Genomic DNA, 20,651 nt, shown 5'->3' on the forward strand with positions numbered 1-20,651 from the left:
AGCCATTCTGAGCTGAGGAAGCCAAACCTGAGGCAGCAAACCCAACCTGTGCCCCAGGGAGCTGTTAGGACATCACCCAAGCACAGGAGGATGGGTCATCCCTCGTTCCTACCTCAGGAAAACCTCCTCCATGGTGGTGACCGAGGCACCGTAGCTGGCGATGCCCAGCTCCTCCCGCCTGTGCTCCAGCTCTGTGAACAGGGCCTCAAACCTGAGTGGAGAAGTGAGATGTTAGACACTGATGCTCATGAGAGGGGGCACTGAGAGGTAAAGACCCTCTGGGCATCAGCCCTGCAGCTGGTTTAAGTCTTACAGCCACCTCCAGGGCTGCCTGTGGCACTGAGCACCCCTCTGCCCCCAAAAGCAGCTTTTGGGCTCCATCAGCTGCTCTTTCTTGCCTCAGCTATCACTGAATCATGGAAACACAGAAGGGTTTGAGTTTGGAATGGACCTCAAAAACCATCTCATTCCAAACCCCCTGCCATGGGCAGAGACACCTTCCACGAGCCCAGGTTGCTCCAAGCCCCATCCAACCTGGCCTTGTACACTTCCAGGGATGGGGCAGCCACAGCTTCTCTGCCCAACCTGTGCCAGGGCCTCCCCACCCTCACAGCCAACAATTCCTTCCCAGTAACCAATCTGAATCTCCCCTTTTTCAGCTTAAAGCCATTTCCTTTTGTCCTGTCCCTTCAGGACCTTGTTCCAAGTCCCTCTCCAGCTCTCCTGGAGCCTCTTCAGGCCCTGGCAGGGGCTCTCAGGTCTCCCTGGAACCTTCTCTTCTCTAGGTGAACCCCCCCAACCCTCCCAGCCTGGAGACAAGTGTGTGTCCCAGTGTGTGGAGACAAGGGGACCCAGCCAGAGTCCCCAGGTAGGGGACGATAGTGTTACCTGTGCGTGCTCTCCTTGGGCAGGATGAAGGACAGCTCTGCCCCGGCGTTGCTCTCCATGGTGGCGTTGGGCACGTACTGGCAGATGAGGCGGGAGATCTCCCCCAGGTTGCAGTAGGGCTCCTTCACCATCACCATGTGATATCCTGCCCCTGGGCAGAGCCACGAGAGAAGGGAGAGGAGGGTCAATCCCAGCCCAGCCTGTCCTGGGGAGGGGCTGGAGACAGGGATGCTCAGGCACACTTTGCCTGGGCTATGGACACGATGCAGGGGCAAGTGTGGGGATGGGCCTCAGGAGAGGCAGAACAGCCAGATGAAGAGCAATCAGCCATCAGACAAGGAGCAACAGGTCCCCTCCCTGCCCTGTGCCCTCATCCTGCTCCTCCCTGGCAAGGAGAAGACACGGAGTAGGGCCCGCTGCTCCTCCCGTACCGTATTTACGCTTGAGGAAGAGCGAGGAGCCGCAGCACTGCAGCTCGCCCTTGGCCATGATGGCGATGCGGTCCCCCAGCAGGTCTGCCTCGTCCATGAAGTGGGTGGTCAGCAGGATGGTTCTGTTGCTCCTCTGCTGCTGCAGAAGGTCCCACGTGGCCCTGCGAGAGGCCGGGTCCATCCCTGACGTTGGTTCATCCAGCATCACCACCTGCACACGGGACAGGTCAGAAGGGCTGGGAGAGGCCCAGCAGTGCAGGAGGGACAACCCCAGGGCCCAGGAGGAGCCTTGACCTCGCACCAATGATCTTGTTTGGGGGGGCAGCTGCCAGGGCACCTTTGTAAGGGTGCTCCTGTCCCCCTCTCATTGTCCCTGCTTCTCCCACTGGCTCACCACAGGTGAGGAAGAGCCTCAGAGCCACCCCAAGCACTGTGCTGGCCCCAGGTTTGAGCTGAACCCCACTGAAGCTGCTTGCCTTGGAGTCCCCAATGAGGGCAATGCCGATGGAGAGCTTGCGCTTCATTCCCCCGGAGAGAGCCTTGGTGAGGGAGCGGCGTTTGTCCTCCAGGTTGAGGATCCTCAGGATGTGGTTGATCTCCTCGGGGCACTTGGAGGCTGGGTATCCCTTCAGCTGCCACATGGGGGAAGGGAGAGTTAAGCCCAGGTCCACCAAGTCCCACCACACTCCCTCCTCCACACCCAGGCAGGAAAGTGGGGAAGCAGAGATGGGCTCTGCCCACCCCTGAGGGAGCTGGCACAGCTGGTGTGGGGTTTTCCACATAGCCCTGCTGCCAATGACCCTCCACTCTTCCCTCAGCCAAGCAGGGAGCTCCTGCCTGCAGATGAGGTGGGAGGAGGAGGCAAGGGCTGTTCTGCTTATCATAGAATGGTTTGGGTTGGAAGGGGCATTAAAGCTCATCCAGTCCCATCCCCTGCCATGGGCAGGGACACCTTCCACTAGACCAGGTTGCTCCAAGCCCCATCCAACCTGGCCTTGGACACTCCCAGGGATCCAGAAGCAGCCACAGCTTCTCTGGGCAACCTGTGCCAGGGCCTGACCACCCTCACAGCCAACAATTCCTTCCCCATATCCCATCTAACTCTGCCCTCTGGCAGTGGGAAGCCATTCCCCCTTGTCCTGTCCCTCCATCCCTTGTCTCAAGTCCCTTTCCAGCTCTCCTGGAGCACCTTTAGTCACTAAAGGGGCTCTCAGGTCTCCCTGGAGCCTTCTCTTCTCCTGGTGAACCCCCCCAGCTCTCCCAGCCTGGCTCCAGAACAGAGGGGCTCCACCCTCTAACCATTTATGTGGTCTCCTCCAGAACCACTTGATGGATCTCACCCCTCAGGAACCCAGGAGGTGTCTGCTGGGTGCCTCCCCCAGGCCTGGCTGCCCTCCCAGTGCCACACTCACCCCAGCATAGAAGTGCAGATGCTCTTCCACTGTCATGTTGTCGAAGAGCACGTCGTGCTGGGGGCACAGCCCGAGGCTGCGGCGGATCAGCACCATGTCCTGGGAGATCTCGTAGCCGTTGATGTAGGCCTGGCCACTCGTGGGGGAGTGCAGCCCTGCCAGGGGAGAGAGGATTACCTCAGGGCTCAGGATAACCCCAGAGGCACAGAGCATCCCCCCACCCATGCAGCCTTCTGCCAAAAATCAGAGCAAACCTGTCTCCTGCTCAAGCTGGGGTACAACAGCTCCCTCCCACCCTCAGGGTGGGCTGTGTGGCACCCACAGGTGGGACATGGACCTGGCAGTGCAGCAAGGAACACGCCTGGCTCTGAGTTGGGCAGAGGAAGGTCCCATGAGCCCCATGAGCTGCCAGAAACAGCTCAGAGCAACAGAGGACAGAAGAGAACCATCAGAGGTCACCGTCTCCATCGTGCCAAAATGAGCATCCTGGAGCTCGGCAGCTCAAGCACCAGTTAGTTCTACTTTATCTACTTTATCTGCCTTATCATGGCAAAAGCCTTATCAAGTCTATAGAAAGCCATCCTAGAGTGGGTCTGTTGCCTTCTCAGGGCTCTCCAGCACAAAGTCTGGCCATCATTTCCCCCACTAGCTGATCCCACTCTTGTACAGGGCAGAGCAGGGACCCCCCATGCTCCCTCCATTTCCCTCTCACTACCCCAGCACACCTGGTCAACAGCTCAGCAAACCAAAGGTGCTCCAGGGAAGAGCAAAAAACCCTCCCCAGCCTCAGAGATGAGGTTCAGCTCCTCTTTGAGGGCCAAGCCATCAGCCCTTCCCTGCCCCACACCAGCGGCACAGCAGGATGCTCTACCTGTGAGCATGGACAGGGTGGTGGTCTTCCCAGCACCGTTGTGTCCCAACAGGACAGTGATCTGCCCTTCGTACATGTTCACTGTCAGGTCCTTGACTGCCTCTTTTGTCTTGTTTCCCACTTTGAAGACCTGCAGAGATCACATTAATGAGTTGATGCTGCACTCCAGGCAAGTGCTCTGGGATCCACCTGCTCCACCCAGCATCCACTGGGATGCTCATAGGGTGTTGCAGCAGACAACAGCTCTAATTCAGGTTAAATTCAGATGTCAACAGGTTAAATGCAGATGTCACTGCACCTCTAAGTACCCAGCACTTCAGTCCACCACAAAATGCAGCCAGCTCTGGGAACAGCCTTACCCGCTGTCCCCAGCAGGCAGCAGATTTTACAAAACCAACATTATGGTGTGTTTGTGCCCTGCTGGGCAGTGGGTACCTTGGAAAGGTGCTTTATTTTGATGCCTGACACGAGGTCAGCAGGTTCCTCCTCAATGTACTGACTCTTCAGGGCCTTCTCGGGGTCCTCCTCCTCCTCCTTCTCTTTCCCCACAACAGTCCTGGGCCGCCCGCACCAGTACGAGGGCTGATGGAGGAAGGGAGAGGGAGAACTCAGGCACACGCAGAGCCCATCCCTTCTTCTCAGCCTTGCTCACCCTCCTCTCCCACAGACACCTCCCAGGGATCTTCCAGACCACTCTCCTCAGTCTGGGAATTGCCAGCCAGCACATCTTCAGCAGGCAGGGCAGACAGGATGAGACAGCTCCTCCTGCCTTGCCTCCTTCCCTCCTCTCTCCCTTACAGCAGGACTGCCTGTGGTTACAGAGCAGCTTTTCCCTCCTCTTCATCCCCATGGAAAAGGTCAGTATTTCAACAAGAAGTAAAATCACTCAGGCAGAAGCACCCTGCCCAGGAGAGCCTGTGAGAGGGATGATCACCCCCTCCAAAACCCCTGAAGCACTAAATACAAACAGCCTGGAGTCCACCTGCTGCAGTTACAGCCTTTTTTTCCTTTGATCTGGCTCTCTGGGAATGAAATTAGGTGTTTGGGACCTTAAATCCCTGTGGAAATAACACTTCAACAACTCCTGGATGCCAAATCAGCTTCTGGCAGATGGCTGCATCTCTGCTCCCCTGGCCTGGCTGCCAGAGGGAGTGAGATGCTGGAGTGAAACCATGCTGGGATAAGGAATTTAGAGGGGAGGAGGAAAAGCCTCTCTATCAAACAACAAGGGATCCATCCACAGGATCCAAAGGGATTGTGTCGCTCTCCGCAGTGCCCACCACGGCTGCAGCTGCTGACGGTGACGCCGAGCGCTTGGCTTGGCAGAGCGAGGGTGGCTCAGCTGACAAGGTGACAGTCATCACCCACCCCCTGGCACGTGGGGGCTGGCAGCGGATGGCAGCGCTCAGGGGGGTGTCAGATGACTGGATCTGGTTGCTCACTCTCGAGGTTTCTCTCCAATGCCTTCGCCTGGGCACGGAGACATTTAACAACACCCTGCATGCCAGGAAGTGTCGGGACAAAGATTTAAAGCCAAGACAACCTTCACAGGCAGTAAAAAAATACAGCTGCATCAGCCTTCAGCCACGATATGCTGCAGTCCCTGTGACTTTGGAGGCCAGATGGTGCCACTCTCATACATCAGACCAGCCCACTGCATGGCATAGAAGTGGTGACCATCCCCAAACGACGCCCCTGGAGCCCAGGGAAGGGGTGTAATTGGAGCTCACCGTCAGGAAGAAGTACCAGGGCTGTGGCACACCGTACTCCCCGGGGAACACGGCCTCCACATACCAGGCCACCAGCCCATAGAGCACCGAGTCCAGCAGCAGCATCCCCAGCACCTGGGCCAAGGTGAAGTTGTCATCCACGCTGACGGGCTTCATGAGGTCCCTCCACTGGATGCCAGTCCCTGCAAGGCACACGGGGCACTGCCACCTCTGCATCCCCAGCAGGACACAGGTTTCTGCAGGACTGGCAGAGAGCATCCCCTCTCCCAGATCCCTGCTCTGTAACGAGGAGCACCTTGACGGCTCTACAATCCCTTCTGTGCATGGAGGGAAAAGAGGCACTGACACCCTGAGGCTCCCCACCCCACCATGCTCCTTCCACCCCACCATGCTCCTTCCACCCCACCATGCTCCTTCCACCCTGTTCTCTGCCACTGCCTGGGATGAAATGATCCCTTCTCCAGCATCACCTCTCTGTCACCACAGCCACCGATCTACTGCCAGCACATCGTAAATGAATGGCTCTGCTGGAACCAACAGCAGGCTCATTAATTAAAGAAATTAAAGATATATATCAGGAAGGAGGAAATGCAATGGTTCCCATCCATTAGAACAGAATTCCTTTGGTAATTGAAGTGATGATGGCATTTTGCACGGTCCAGGGGCACGGAGAGGCTCCCCAGGTGTGGGAGCAATCAGCAATTCCCCCTGCTGCTCCCCTTAGGAGCAGGAAAGTGCTTCTCCCCGATGTCTTTCCACCAAGCCAGTCTCATCCCATCATAAAATCAGGCTGACTCCTCTCCCCAGGGACAGGATGTTCCCTCCCCAGGAACAGATGGCACTGCTCACCTTTCCCTTCAAACATGCCGATGAGCTGTGCCCCCATGGCCATGGCCACGTTGGAGATGAGGCAGGATGCCAGCTTCTGGCTGTGGGACATCAGGTCGTAGCGGGGCGAGATGAAGAAGTAGGGGATGTAGGAGAAGAAGTAGAGGAAGCCACCAGCGGCAGCGGCGACGTTTGCTGCCAGCAGGGAAAAGCGTGAGGGAAAACGTCAGTAAGGCGGTGATGCCACCCAGTATCCTCATCCATCCAGGGAGATTCCAGCCTTTGGCACAAAGGCTGGGTACATGGAGACAGGATGAGGACAAGCCCATGTCCCACAGCAAGGTAGGAGGCACATCTGGATCCCAACACCACAGTGGGCAGTGTCCTGGGGCTGAGACAGCAGCATGAGGCCCTAAGGCATAAGCTTGAATGGTTTGGATTGGAAGGGACCTTAAAGACCATCTTATTCCACACCCCTGCCATGGGCAAGGACACCTTCCACCAGATCAGCCTTGAACAGCCTTGAACACTTCCAGGGATGGGGCAGCCACAGCTGCTCTGGACAACCTGTGCCAGGGCCTCCTCTCCCTCACAGCCAACAATTTCTTCCTAATACCCAATCTAAATCTTCCCTATTTCAACTCAAAGCCATTCCCCCTTGTCCTGTCACTCCAGGCCCTTGTCCAAAGTCCCTCTCCAGCTCTCCTGGAGCCCCTTTAGGCCCTGGAAGAGGCTCTCAGGTCTCTTTGGAGCTTTCTCTTCTCCAGGTGAACACCCCCAGCTCTCCCAGCCTGGCTCCAGAGCAGAGGGGCTCCAGCCCTTGGAGTATCTTTGTAGCCTCCTCTGGACCTGCTCTGGTTTGGAAAACAACAGCACCCACATCCCTTCCCACCCACTGTGGGGCAAAGGCAGCCAAAAATGGGAAGAAAGGCCCCTCCCCTCCACATGTGGAAGGGATCAGTAACACAAGGAGGGAGCAGGGAGGGACTCACCTCGTGAGAAGAAGGTGCTCACCATGAAGTTGAAGGAGATGGAGGAGATGGAGAAGATGGCGAGGAAGGTGAACACCAGCGTGGGGTCGCTGTTGGTGAGCACTGCTCCCTGCTCGCTCACCTGCCAGAGAATCAATTGGGTCACTCCAGAGCCAGCTGGGACTGCAGCACGTGCAGGCAGCCCAGACCCCATGGTCTCCAAGGGTTAGAGACAAACCGAGACAGATGAGAACACCCAGAAGCTCCCAGACCACTCCAGAGGAAGGAAATACAGCTGGCCCTCATGTGACATGTGGTCTAAGGGTCAGGGGACACCCTGGCCAGCACCCAAGCAGCTTCCTCCTGCTTCCCACAGCGTGGGCACATGCAGAGGGAAGAGCCCAAGTCCCTCCAAGGGCTGTGGGAGGGGTGGTCCTGCTCTGCACAGAGTGTCCATGGGGCTCCCAAGCCCCAGGCCCCTCTGAGGGAGTCCCCCCCTGCCATGAACACAGCTGTGGGATAGCACTGCCCACTTCGCTCTGGGAAAGGCCAACTCCAGCCTTTGGAGGAGCCCTGGGACACCAGGAGGACAGTCCCATGGCAGAGCAGCCCTGTCACCCCTGTGCCTTGCCAGCACAGAGCCCGTGGCCTGGGGACAGACACTCACCTTGACACAGAAGAGCACGGTGACAAAGAACACGGACACCAGGAGGAAGAGGAAGAACATGAGGAACCAGGCGCTCCAGTGCAACCAGTTGCTGAGGCCCATCATGTGCATGTACTCCTGTGGGAGGTCACAGTGTCACCCAGGGCTGCTCCCATGCTCCCTGGGCATGGCTGGGGTGACCTGGAGGTGGCTCTGCCCCACAGCACAAGTGAGGAGGTGGCAGCCTCAGGTGCCATCAGGGTGGTCCCTGCACAGCCACCAGCCTGGCGTGGTGTCCCCACCTCCCTGGACAGGGCTGCCACCACCACTGAACATGTCCCCAGAGAGACAAGCTGAGCCCAAACCCACAGCAGCGTGCCAGCAGTGCCACCAGGGCCACCCAGCAGCAGGTAGGACACCCAGGGCCTGGGGGAAGCCAAGCCCTGCTGGTGCAACCACACAGCTGAGCCCCAGCCACCCACACAGCACACACACACACGGGGCTCTACACTCAAAGGAACAAAAATCTTCCTTCCCACACGCTGAACTCCTGAATCCACAAACTCTGGAATCCACAAGTGGTGCCCTCTCTCCCAGCCCAGGAGAAACACCACTCCTGTAGTCCAGCACCCTGGGCTGCACAGTGAGGAGAGCCAAGTCTCATCCCAGCAGCAGGATTAGCAGCATTCCTCCCTGGGGCTCGTTAATCCACTGCCATCCCCACCTCCTGCACTGGCTCTGAACCCAGTGGGGATTTTGTTCCTAATTTAAAGGCATCATCCATTGGGAAACGGAGGGAGGGGAGCACCCAGATGCCCCACTGCTCACCTTCAGCTTCTTCTCCTTCTCGTGGACGACGGCGCGGACGATGTTGAGCGAGGTGTAGGTGAAGCTGAGCATGAGCAGCAGCGGCAGCTGGTTCTGGATGGCCAGGAGGAACAGGTCGTTGACGTAGGCGGGGAAGGGGAAGCGCTGCACCACCACTGTGATGTTGTCCAGCAGGCTGGCAGAGCTGGCACTGGCGTGGTACTGCATGATGGCCCTGTCCACGGCGTGCTGCACCGCCAGGAAACCCTCCCGGAGATAACCTGCACAGCAAGGACCACACTGGAATACACACAGGTCTGGGGCCCGGAGGGAGAACAGCCCTTGAGGGAAGGATTGCTCGGGAAGAGGAACAGGGACCAGAAGTGCAGTGTGGAGGAAAAGCAAGAAAAGCATCACTACGACATAGCGCTGCAGGCACAGCGGGGCTGGGGAAGGATGGACAGCAATTCACAGAATCACAGAATGGTTTGGGTTGGAAGGGCCCTTAAAGCTCATCTCATTCTACCCCCTTCTACCACCTTCCACTAGCCCAGGGACACTCTCCACTAGACCAAACCACTCTCTCTCATGACCATCATTTAGAACGAGCTGGAAGAAAAACTCAGTTTACACCATGTCCTGCAGCATGGCTGTGATTTTATAAGGGGGAGATTCTCTGTCACCATCAACCACCACAAGTCACTGAGCTTGTATCTGGTTCCTTTTTCTTTGTAAATCAATGGACTACAGGATATTCCACAGCTGTAGGGAGGAAGGACATACCCTGTGACTCACACATGGGGCTTAAATTTTTGTGCATTAGAAAAAAGTGAAAAAAATTTTCATTTCCCAATAGAATCAGGGAATCTCCCAAACTTGAAGGGACCCACAAGGATCATCCATCCAACTCCTGGCCCTGCCCAGGACACCCCAGCAACCCCACCCTGTGCCTGAGAGTGTTGCCCAAACGTTCCCTAAGCTCTGGCAGCCTTGGGGCTGTGCCCACTGCCCTGGGGAGCCTGTTCAGTGCCCAATCACCCTCTGGGGGAAGAACCTTTCCTGAGATCCAACCTGAGCCTGCCCTGACACAGCTTTAAATAACAAAATAAACTTAAAATAGTTTATTCTTAAGAGGGATTGCTGCCAGGTGTTACCTGAAGAAGACCTCAAATTCTCTTACAAAACCTGAAATGAGCATTTTGAAAGTCACTTGGTTACAATGACCCCGAGAGAGGAGATAAAAGTGGGAATATGAGATCGAGAACAGCGTTTGATATGAACTCATTTACTGAGCAAACACTCTGGGGCTCAGGTTTATTTACACACTGGGAGCAAAACCTGTTTGCCCACTTCCTCACACTCTCACTCTCCCTGGATATGGATGAAGGGAGAAACCCCAGTGGAGGAAATGCCCCCTCTGCCACCGCAGGGGAGGCTCCCAAGAAAGCCAGTCCTAAGCCAGCAGCAGCTCCACCATCCCCTCTGGCTCCTGCTCTGCCAGTGGTTTGGCTGCCCTTAAACACCTCAAACCACAGAACTGCTCTATTTACTTTTCAAGGGCTTAAACAGCACAATAAACACTGGGCAGTTTGGATCGTGGAATAAAATTTCCATTAAATTAGAAATGGGAAAAAAATTAAATTTTAAAACAATTCATGTATGTTAAAATTTATTCTCATCCAGCCCTGGTTAGCAGAGGTGCCCAGAGGCCAGCAGTGCCTGTGAAGTCACAGGATAAAATTGAAATAAAAATATACATAATAAATATAACAAAAGTGTGAATATATTTAAATAATACTTAAATGAAAAAGAATAATTTTAATATATAAAATTAGTTTAAAAATAAATTTAAATAATGAATAAAATAAACATGAGAATATATAAATATAAAAATCAAATATATAATGAATCATTAAATACTTAAAAATTTAACTAATACTTTAATATAGCTATTTTTAAATATGTCATTAATTGATGAATTATTTATGCACTAACAGAAATTGAATATAAAAGTCCATACAAATATATAACACTTTAATTATTTTTGCATTTATATAGATTTACACACACATTCATAAAAATTTAATATAAATACCTATATAAATGATTACTGAATTACTTGCCTGTATTTACAGAAATTTACTATTGATATAAATATAAATAAACATTTGTTTGGCTTGTACTTATATATAACATATAATATTATATTATATATAAAATATATTATATGTAAAATTATATTTTATATCTAGTATTGTAACATACTATATTATATATTACATGTTATATACTATATATTCTATAGGGTATATTGTATATTCTGCATATTATTATAGTGCATATTAAAATTAGATATTCTGTAAATGTAATACTGGCATAAATATAAATAAATAGTTCATTATAATTCATTGAATTTAATTCCTTTTTAAATTCAACCTATTTCTTCAAAGGCTCAGAGCCTCGGTGACGCCCTGGCAGGGGCTGAGCAGTGCCTGGCAGGTGTCCCCCTGTCCCTGGCCATGCCCCAGAGCAGGGGTGACCTCACCTGGTGTCCCTCCATCGGCAAACTTGGCCTCTCGCGGCCCGGGCAGCTGGAAGAGCGGGAACAGGTAACTGGTGTGCCAGTCGCGGTCCAGGTTGGGGTTGAGCCCAGTCTGCTCGCTCCGCGGCGCGTTCCGGGGGCTGTACTTGAAGCGCAGCTCGTACTCCACCTGCGGGGAGCACACGGGGATGGGACACGTGGGTGGGACACGTGGGTGGGACACGCGGGTGGGACACAGGGGTGACCCCGGGGCTGTCCCCACACCCCTCATCCCCAGGCACTCACCTGCAGCGGCAGCGGGGCCGTGCTCTGCGGGAAGCGGTGCCGGAACACCACGGCGGCCAGGACGCTGCCAGAGCGGTTGTCCAGCCTCACATAATCCTCAAAGTCCTTCTCCGAGGCAAAGCCCTGAGCTGTGGAGAGGGAAAACAGGGAGATGCAGGAACAAGGCACAGCAACACGCCGTGGATTGATGCTCAGCCATCAGGACTGCTTGGTCCAGGACACGAGGGATGCTCTGTGCCTGCTGCAGATACAGGGGACTCACATGGGATGCTGGAACTGTACCCTGGGCATGCAGACATTCCTCCTGTTTGAGAGCAGGAGTCAGCTCTTCCAGAGAAAATCCTAACACTTTGGAACACCAAGTGCTAAAATTTTCTGTGCCTCAAGATTTCCAAAAATATTCCTTCTCAGGGAAGCGCCAGCCACTTCCTTTAACTATTTTAGGGCAACATTTTTGTAGGTGGAAACTGCAAAAAAAGCCACCAAAAATCAACCCAAAATCCTGTCGTTTTAGTGACAAAAAAAAAAATCAAACCATTGCCTTGAAGTTCTGAAAAAAACTATGTGTCCCAGGAACAGAGCATCAGGATTTAGAATCAGAGTCACAGAATGGTTTGGGATGGAAGACCTTAGAGATCATCCCATTCCATCCCCTGCCATGGGCAGGGACACCTTCCACTAGCACCAGGTGAATCCAAGCCCTGTCCAACATGGCCTTGGACACTTCCAGGGATGGGGCAGCCACAGCTTCTCTGGGCAACCTGTGCCAGGGCCTCCCCACCCTCACAGGGAAGAATTTCTTCCTAATCACAGAACTATGCAATGGTTTGGGTTGGAACGAACGCTAAAGCTCATCTCTTTCCACCCCCCCTGCAATGGGCAGGGAACCTTCCACTAGACCAGGTGGCTCAGAGTTACAATTCCTAGGAATTTCTGGGGAGGGAGGAGCAGCCCTGGCCCTGCTCACCTCTGATGTTGATGGGCAGCGCTCTCTCCACCGCCTCGGCGATGCTGCGGACGGCGCTGCTGTTGGAGGGGACATAGGCCAGCTCCCAGGGATTGCCAGGGTGCCGGGAGGAGAAGAAGCTGGGCAGGTCATCCACGGACTCGGTGGGGTACAGGGTGGCGTTGGGGTGGCTCACGGAGTGCACCCGGTGCCGCAGCGCGATCAGGATGGCGGCGAAGAGCAGCGGCAGGCACACCTCGATGAGGGTCACCAGGATCTGCCGCTTCTGCAGGGCAGGGAACGAGAGACAAACACAGGGGGAAGTACAGAAAATACACCACGTATCTTTATACAGATATCTATCACAGTTACCTACCTATACATAGATACCTATATGTATATATAGAGATTTAAAGAGAGAAAAAAGAAGATGGAAACACAGAAGATCAGCACAATAACAGGTTCAGGGCATGGGAACACCAATAAGCAGTAGCCTTCTTGCATTCCACAAGGTTTCACAACCTGGGTTTTTCCAGAGTCCTGGAATGATGCAGCACTGGTTCCCACATCCTTCAGTGTCCCCCACCCTCTCACATCTCCCTGGCTCAGACCACTCTCCATTAGAGTCTTCCCCACCATACTGCCAGGTTGAACAATCCCAGCTGGTTGTTTGCCCTTTCCCTGTGCCCTGGGGCTCTGCCGAGTGCAGCAACACTGCTGGAGCCAGTGAAGCTTTTCCTGCTGGAGCTGAGGAGCTGCAGGCAGCAGAATACGGGATCTGCATCCCAGGATGGGGCATGGCAGAGCCTCTGGCTTCAGGATTGGGATCACTGCAGCACAGCAAGAATACCCATGGGCTCAGCCTGCACCCCAAGCCCTGCCTGCACTAAACATTTTTTTGAGGTTCAAGCAACTGGACAACAAACTTAAGCTCAGAAAGTAGAACTCGGCAGCTGTGCCAGAGCATGACCCTCCAGTGGCTTCCCCCAGGGCCACCCCTCCCACAAAATTCTCAAATTCCCTCGAGCTGATAACACACACCACCAATGCATGTTCATTAGCATCCAACACAGGTTAATTAGCATTTAAAACTGCTCATCCCAGAGGAACTGGGGTCACCTAATCATGATCCAGTGAAAGGTGTCCCTGCCCATGGCAGGGGATTGGAATGAGATGGTCCCTTCCAACTGAAACCATTCTGGGATTCTGTGATTCCCTCCTGCAAACTGAGCTCCCTTCACACCGGCCCAGGCACAAGAGCAGCACAGCACTCCCAGCCTCAGCCAGGGCAGTGACAGCCCAGAGATGTCCCTGGCCACAGGGATTCACTCTGCTCACCCAGAGCATGTGCCCAGAGCAGAAGCAGCAGCATTAACCTCTTCTGAGGGTTCTGGCTAATTCAGGCTTTACAAGACACGGGGATTTTCCACCTCCCCTCTGCCAGGCTGCAAAAAGGAGCACCACCAGGCAAGAGGAGCACCAAGAGTTTCATTCTCACAACTTTGCTGTCTCAGCAACTGGATTTTATCCAGCAGCACGTGGGCAGGCTCAGGTGGGCACAGTCTCCAGTGGGGCATGAAGGGAGTCCTGAGCACAGCCCAGCCATGCTAGGAAGAGAGACAGCCCCACAGCAGCCGGGGTGAACGGGCCCTTGGATGGTTTGTCAGGAGGGGTACAGGGGTGTAAAGCCACACTGCCATCACCCTGGCTGTCAGCACCCACTGCCAAAGCCAAAAGCTCCTCTTGGGGCTTCCCATGGGAGGAGCAGCTGGCTCTGGGCAGGCAGGGAAAAAGGAGCTTTTCCAACAGCCACGCTCGTAAAAGCAGACACTGCGGATGCCTGATGGTTTTATAACTCCCTGCCCCCCTCAACTTGCAGGCTAAGACACATTCACCAGCCCTGCCAGGAGTCATTTAAGCCGTGTATTCCAGAGGTGACAGGAACACTCATCCGTAATCACCACCTCCGCCTGGCCGGGGCTGCCCCAGCTCCAGGCGAGCCACGTGTCCCAGCATCGTCCCCTCAGCAGCACAAGAGTGGCTTGGGAGCAGGATTTATGGTTGTATCCCGGCACAGCAGACCTGAGTCAGCTTGTGACCTTGGAAAACACGTCGAAACAAGCCCCCGCCTCGGGGCACACCCACAAAACGATGCTATTCTCGTGCAGAGGGGATGGGGGACTGTCCTGTGGTGCGGGGTGGGGGCTGCAGGCCTGGCCATCACTGAGCAAATCATCTCTGCTGCCGGTGCCGGTCCCCTCCCAGCCCTGCTCCCTGCTCCGTGCCTGCAGCCAGCCCTTCCCTCTTGCTTTGGTTTATTTTTACAGCAGCGCCGTGCTGAGCTGCAGAAGGGTAATTGAAAGAGTAAAGCCGGGCTGCAGCCACCTCTGCTCCCTCCTCTTCCGCCGCGCTGTGCCAGGGCTGGCTGCAGGTCCCGGCGGAGCCGCAGATCCGCCCAGGAACATCCACTTAAAGGCGCTGCGGCCACGGCCACGGCCAGGGCCAGCGGGACACTGCCGGCACCAAGGTCCCAAAATCCCTCAGCACCAACTGGCTGCCGTGCAGGGAGGAGGGCTGGGAGCAACTTCATATTTTTAAGAGCCCTAAAAGCTGCTTCTGAGAGTAATGGAGGGGAAAAAAAAAAGCCCAGGGCCCTGGTGGGTTTGGAGGCAGCGGCACTGCCAGAGGGTGGTACGTGGCTTATCCTGTCCTGGGAGAAGGGGAGCTGAGCTCATGGCCAAGGCACAGCAGGAGGATGTTGGGCACGGGGAAACCGAGCACACAGCCCTGCCCTTACCTCCCGACACAAAAGCAGGACGACACCACAGGCACAGATAACCCAGTTTTCCTCCAAGAGATCCCCTGGGCACGTGGGGGAGATTTGCTGGAGCCAGACCCCAGGCAAGCTGTGATACACCCCCGATTAGCGGTGTCAGAGGCAGCCCCTGAGCACGGTGCCAGCCTTACCTGCAGGATGTAGTTTTTCCAGAGCAGCAGCCCAAACTGCCTGAGAACAACCATCCTCCCATCAGAAAGGGGCCCAGCGCCGCCACCGCTGCTCCGCAGGACCCTGGAAGAGAGGAGAGAGCTGTGAGTGCCAGGAGCTGGTGGAGATGGGTGGCAGGAGGGCAGCATCCAGCATCCCATCCGGCCCCAGGGCAGCTCCCTGCTTCCAGCCTGGTGTCACAGCAGCTGGCTTGGCCCCAAACAAGGCAAAATAGGCACTGTGTTCTCCCTCCAAGGGCCCCTACTGACCCATTAGAGCCAGAGCCTGTGGTTTCTGGCATGGCTGTTCCCAGAGAGGGAAGTAGCAGGGTCCTTCCCAGCAGCAGGCAGGAACAGCTTTCCTTGAGCTGCGGGTGCACAGTGTCACAAAACTGCAAACACCAGCCCAAGGAAGGCCATCAAACCCCTGGCAGCCCATTATTTTGGGATGGGTTAAGATTTCAAGTTGTGCCTCCACCTCCTACCACGTCAAGGGTTGGTTCTGCAACGCTCTTGGTGCTTTCCCAGCAGAAACTCTCCTTGGAGAGGGGAGGATCAGAAAGGGCAGGGAAGTGCAAGAGAAGGTCTGTGCTTGAGGACAGTCCACTGCCTCCTCCCCCTCTCGGGAAGCATCTGCCATCGCTCCAAGTTGTTTCTGTCTCCATTTGCAGTGGCATTTCCTGACGGAGCACTGCTGTCCCACCAGGAGATGGGCTGGGATTTCAGGCTTGGAGCGCAGCACTGAGGAGGAAGGGGCAGCCCTGGCACTCTCAGAGCCTCCTGCTCGTGGTGCTGGGCGTGGGGCATCCCTGCCAAGCAGCCCCAGCCCCTGAGCACGGCAAATTCCGACAGGGCCAACCCAGATCATGGCAGTGCCCACCGAGCAGGCGCCTGCTGGGGTCAGCTCCAAAGCTTGGCAGCACTGAAAGCTGCCACAGGGACAAGGACGGACACGTAACCCACCAGCAACACCCTGGCAGATGCTCCACAGCACGTTTTCCAGCCCTGGCTGGGATGATATTGGCTCCTTGGATGCAGTCAGCACCCACCAACCTCAGCAGGGAGTTCAGGGTGCCACAGAAAGAGCAGGGGAGGTTGGTGGCCCAGCCCCAACCTCAGCTCCCAGAGCGGTGATGGTGAAAACAGGGTGAGCAGCAAGAGCAGGCTGAGACCCACAGAGGGCTGCGGGCACAGCAACACCCACCCACCTCACCTGCCCTCTGCCACCAGCTCCTCGAGCCCTCCAGGAGCCTTCTCCTGCCCTGGCACACCTTCCCAGCCCCAGCCCCAGCCCCAGCCCAAATTCAGGCGTGTTCTCAGAGCACAGAAATATCACCTTCTCTTTGCCACTCCACGCACAGAAGACAGATTCCCACAACAGCAGGGACATCTGTGTTCGAGGATCTTCCTCCAGGCAGGAAAAAGCAGAAGAGATCTGCTGCTGCAGCCCAGAGAAGTCCATCAGAGCCCCCGCAAGTGAGAAAGGAACAGCAAAAGCGACTTGGCAAAGCTCATCCCAAATTGCTGTGTCTCCAGCTGACCTCTGGTCCACTCGTGCCCAAGCAGAACTGGCCCACACTCTGCCACAGGACCCCTCAGCAGGTCCCCCAGCCCCACACATGCCCATACCCCACACAGAGCAGCCTCCAAATGAGCCCTCCAGGAGCAGAAACCTTCCCCATGCACCCCCGTGAAGGGAATCCAGAGCAACCAAGGGAATCAAAGTTTTGCCTCACTTTAAAGAGGATGACCGTGGCAGTTCAGGCTGGAGCTGGGTGCTGCCCTCGCACAGATCCCAAATCCTGCTCGCTCCACCGCGCCCTCCAATGCAATCTGCCCCTCCGGCCGCCCCCGCGGTTCTTACGCTGCCCTCAGGGCCGGTGCTTTGCTGGGAAAATGTCAAGCAGCTCTTGGGCAACACAAACACTACGCAGAGACAGAAAATCCCATTACTGCCAATAAATGTTTTCCAAGTTTTTAAGTGTTCCAAGAAAACTTGTTCTGGAGCTTTCACTTGCCGGAGGGTGAGAGGAGGAAGAAGCTCAGTTACAATAGGCCTACTCTTCCTGGGCTTGAGAGCAGAAATGGTCAGGCTCTGGGCATCCACAGAAAAGACTTATTTTTCAACCCAAAAGAGAAAATCTGTTTTGGAAGGTGCTGCCTGGCTCAGTCCCGAGATGCCCATGACCAGAGGCAGCTCAGGCAGGGCCCAGGGTCCATGCTGTGCACCGATGGCTGACGATGGCCTTGGAGGTGCCTCGCAGGAGGACACACGGCAGCAGGTCGGGTTGTCCCCTCCAGAGATGCTCCTGCCTGACCTCAGCACTGTGAGATGAGACAATTTCCCAGCAAGAGGCACAGACAAAGACCCGGGGGAAGAGAGAGACGATCACCACCAGCTTCTGAGAGAACAACCTAGTTCCTCTCCCCCTCACTGGAAATACCCTGCTCTCCACGCCTGACTGTGGCAGGAGGAAGAGTCTACTAACTATGTGACCGTGGACTCGCCCTGACCATCCCCAGGGAGGGCACTGAGAAAGGAGAGCCTCCTGCCTGCCCACACCCTGCCTGGGTGGGTACCAGCGTGGTGCTCACCACCTGGGGCCCCCAGCCCCTGCCGCAGCGCCGAGCTGTGCTGGGTAACGTGGCAGCACCAGCTGCCAGCGGGACCGGAGCTCTCCTGCCAGTGGATTTAGAGGAGGACAGGCTGAGGATCGGCAGGGATCAAGGCCCCAGCATCCCACCTCCTGACCCACTTCCAACCGGGAGCTGGCCGTGCCTGGCCGCCTTCTCAGCGGAAAGGGCCGGGCGGGCCAAGCAAAGGCCACGTGCTCCCGGGAGCTGGCAGTTATTTTAGAGCACACGCCGCATCCCTGCTCTTCTGATGTCCTGTTCCCATAGAAACAAGCCCTGGAAATGGCAGACGGTGCCTTTTTTTATATAAAACCAGTGTTTCTCCTGCCGGTTTGCAGAGGCCCCGTGTCACCCCCAGGGGACAAGCTGCAGACCCTGCGGGCGCCTCCACCTCCACGGCCCTGCGAGGAGCACGCGGTGCCCCAGTGCCCTGGGGTGGTGGCATCACACCCCTGGCGAGGGCTCAGCCCCCATGGGGTTTCCACACTGCCACCGGAGCAGGAAATGCCTCTCTGCTCCCTGCAGTGTTTGTGTTGGAAATTAAAAGCAAGAGCAGCCACTTTTTATGGCCGGTGTCTGCAGGAAGAGCGAGTGATTTCCAACACGGGCACATCCAGAAGGCCCCTGGTCCTGCAATGAACAGCCAGGGCCAGCAGCCACCAGACCAGCCACCGTCTTGCTGGGGTGTTTTCTCCCTCTCACCGTTCACAGAGATGTGGGAGTCACAAAACAGCCAGACCATAAAAACCTCACCTTGGTTGTGTAAACAGCAATAAAACTTTCTAGGAGGCTGCAAGCCCAGCAAGGTGCTGGGTGATGAAGGGACCGAGCACCCAGTGACCTCGCAGCCCTCTGCAAAGCCAACTCCCAGTGCCCTGCAGATCCAGCTTTCCCCAGACAGGAACTTCAGGCCTCAAAACAAAGAAGTAAACACCAACAGCACTGGGGGTGGGTCCTGTTTGCAGAATGAGGCGTTGGTTTGTGGGCTGCTGCCCTGCAGTGGGGCACAGGGGGGTCCATGGGCACTGGGAGCCTGACGGGCTCCAGGGCTATGTCTGTAACAGCCTTTGTGCTGGGGCAGCAGCAGGAGAAGGGGGACAAAGCTGCTGCAAGAGCTGGTCAAACCCTTTCCCCTAAGAACACCAGCACTGGTTTGCCCAGCAAGTTTGTAATTGCCTGTAAAAAAGCAAACTCTCTAAATTCAGTGACATCACGGATTTAACAAAAGAACAAGGTCTGGAGCCCAACAACTGGGTTTCTCGTGTCCCTGTCCAGGGAGGGGGGATCCCTTCTACTTGTTTTTTAAACCACTCCAGGGATGGTGAGTCCACCACTGCCTTGGGCAGCCTGTGCCAGTGCCTGACCACCCTTTAGGGGAAGAAATTTCCCCAATATCTGACATAAACATCTCCTGGTGCAACTTGAGACCGTTTCCTCTGGTCCTATCCCTTGTTCCCTGGGAGAAGGTACCGAACCCCGCCGGCTTTCCCCTCCTGTCAGGGAGTTGCAGAGCCAGAAGGTCCCCCCTGAGCCTCCTTTTCTCCAGGCTGAGCCCCCCCAGCTCCCTCAGCTGCTCCTGCTGCTCCAGCCCCTTCCCAGCTCCCTTCCCTTCCCTGGAAACGCTCCAGCCCCTCAGTGTCTGTCTTGACATGAGCGACTTTCCCATACCGAGGGTCGGTACCTGCTCGGTGCGGGCCCCCGGGGCGCAGCGGGGCCGGCAGGTGCCCCCTCGATGCCCGCAGCCCCCGCGTCCCTGCCCGGGGAGGGCTGACCCTGTCCCCCGGGATGCCGGCGGGTCGCGGGTACCGAGCGCGGCCGAGCATCCCCCGCGCCGCGCGGGCCCGGCCCCTCGCAGGAGCCACCGCCGGGACCGGGCCGGAGCGCGGAGGCGGCCGCGGGAGGAGCCGGGCCGAGAGCCACGGCGCTGCCGCAGCCCCGGGCGGGGCCACCCCGCCGACCGCCCGGGAGGCCGTGGCCCCGCGCACCCCCCGATGCCATCCCCCCGGTGCCGGTGCCGTCCCCCCGGTGCCGCCCCCCCCGGTGCCGTCCCCGCCCCCATCACCCCTCACTCACCGGGCCGGGCGGCTCCGGCTGCGGCTCCCGCTCCGTCCGGCCCCGCCCGCCCCCGCCGCGGGACCGCCCGCACCGCGCACGCTCCGCGCGGGGCACGGACCGCGCCGGGCGGGGCCACCCAGAGCGGCAGAGCGGGACGGGGGAATGTGAACGGGGGGGTGTGTGTATGGGGGTGTGTGTGTGTGTGCGTGTGTGTGTGCATCATGCTGTGTGTGTGTGTGTGTGTATCATGCTGTGTGTGTGTGTGTGTGTATCATGCTGTGTGTGTGTGTGTGTGTGTGCGTGTGTGTGTGTGTGTACATCATGCTGTGTGTGTGTGTGTGTGTGTGTGTGTGTGTGTGTGTGTGCATCATGCTCTGTGTGTGTGCGTGTGTGTGCGTGTGTGTGTGCGTGTGTGTGTGCGTGTGTGTGTATGTGTGTGCATCATGCTGTGTGTGCGTGTGTGTGTGTGTTTGTGCATCATGCTCTGTGTGTGCGTGCGTGTGTGTGCGTGTGCATCATGCTGTGTGTGCGTGTGTGTGTGTGCACGTGTGTGTGTATGTGTATGTGTGCATCATGCTGTGTGTGTTGTGCGTGCGTGCGTGTGTGTGTGGTGTGTGTGT

General features: G+C 56.2%; 1 protein-coding gene across 1 annotated transcript in view; it reads right to left on the bottom strand.

The window, feature by feature from the left end:
- The window catches only part of ABCA3 (ATP binding cassette subfamily A member 3), a 31,928-nt gene extending 11,820 nt beyond the window's left edge, over positions 1–20,108 (bottom strand). Inside the window, 17 exon segments of the mRNA XM_050317603.1 lie at positions 113–211; positions 889–1,039; positions 1,320–1,530; positions 1,796–1,951; positions 2,732–2,886; positions 3,603–3,732; positions 4,038–4,184; positions 5,333–5,514; positions 6,182–6,355; positions 7,153–7,273; positions 7,799–7,915; positions 8,606–8,865; positions 11,130–11,295; positions 11,412–11,539; positions 12,379–12,643; positions 15,325–15,427; positions 20,050–20,108. Coding sequence (XP_050173560.1) covers positions 113–211; positions 889–1,039; positions 1,320–1,530; positions 1,796–1,951; positions 2,732–2,886; positions 3,603–3,732; positions 4,038–4,184; positions 5,333–5,514; positions 6,182–6,355; positions 7,153–7,273; positions 7,799–7,915; positions 8,606–8,865; positions 11,130–11,295; positions 11,412–11,539; positions 12,379–12,643; positions 15,325–15,378 — 2,516 coding nt within the window. The 5' untranslated portion in view covers positions 15,379–15,427; positions 20,050–20,108.
- Positions 20,109–20,651: the final 543 nt, after the last annotated feature.

This window comes from Myiozetetes cayanensis, unplaced genomic scaffold, assembly GCF_022539395.1.
Source record: "Myiozetetes cayanensis isolate MyiCay16 unplaced genomic scaffold, myiCay2020 scf20-37, whole genome shotgun sequence".
NCBI lineage: Eukaryota > Metazoa > Chordata > Aves > Passeriformes > Tyrannidae > Myiozetetes > Myiozetetes cayanensis.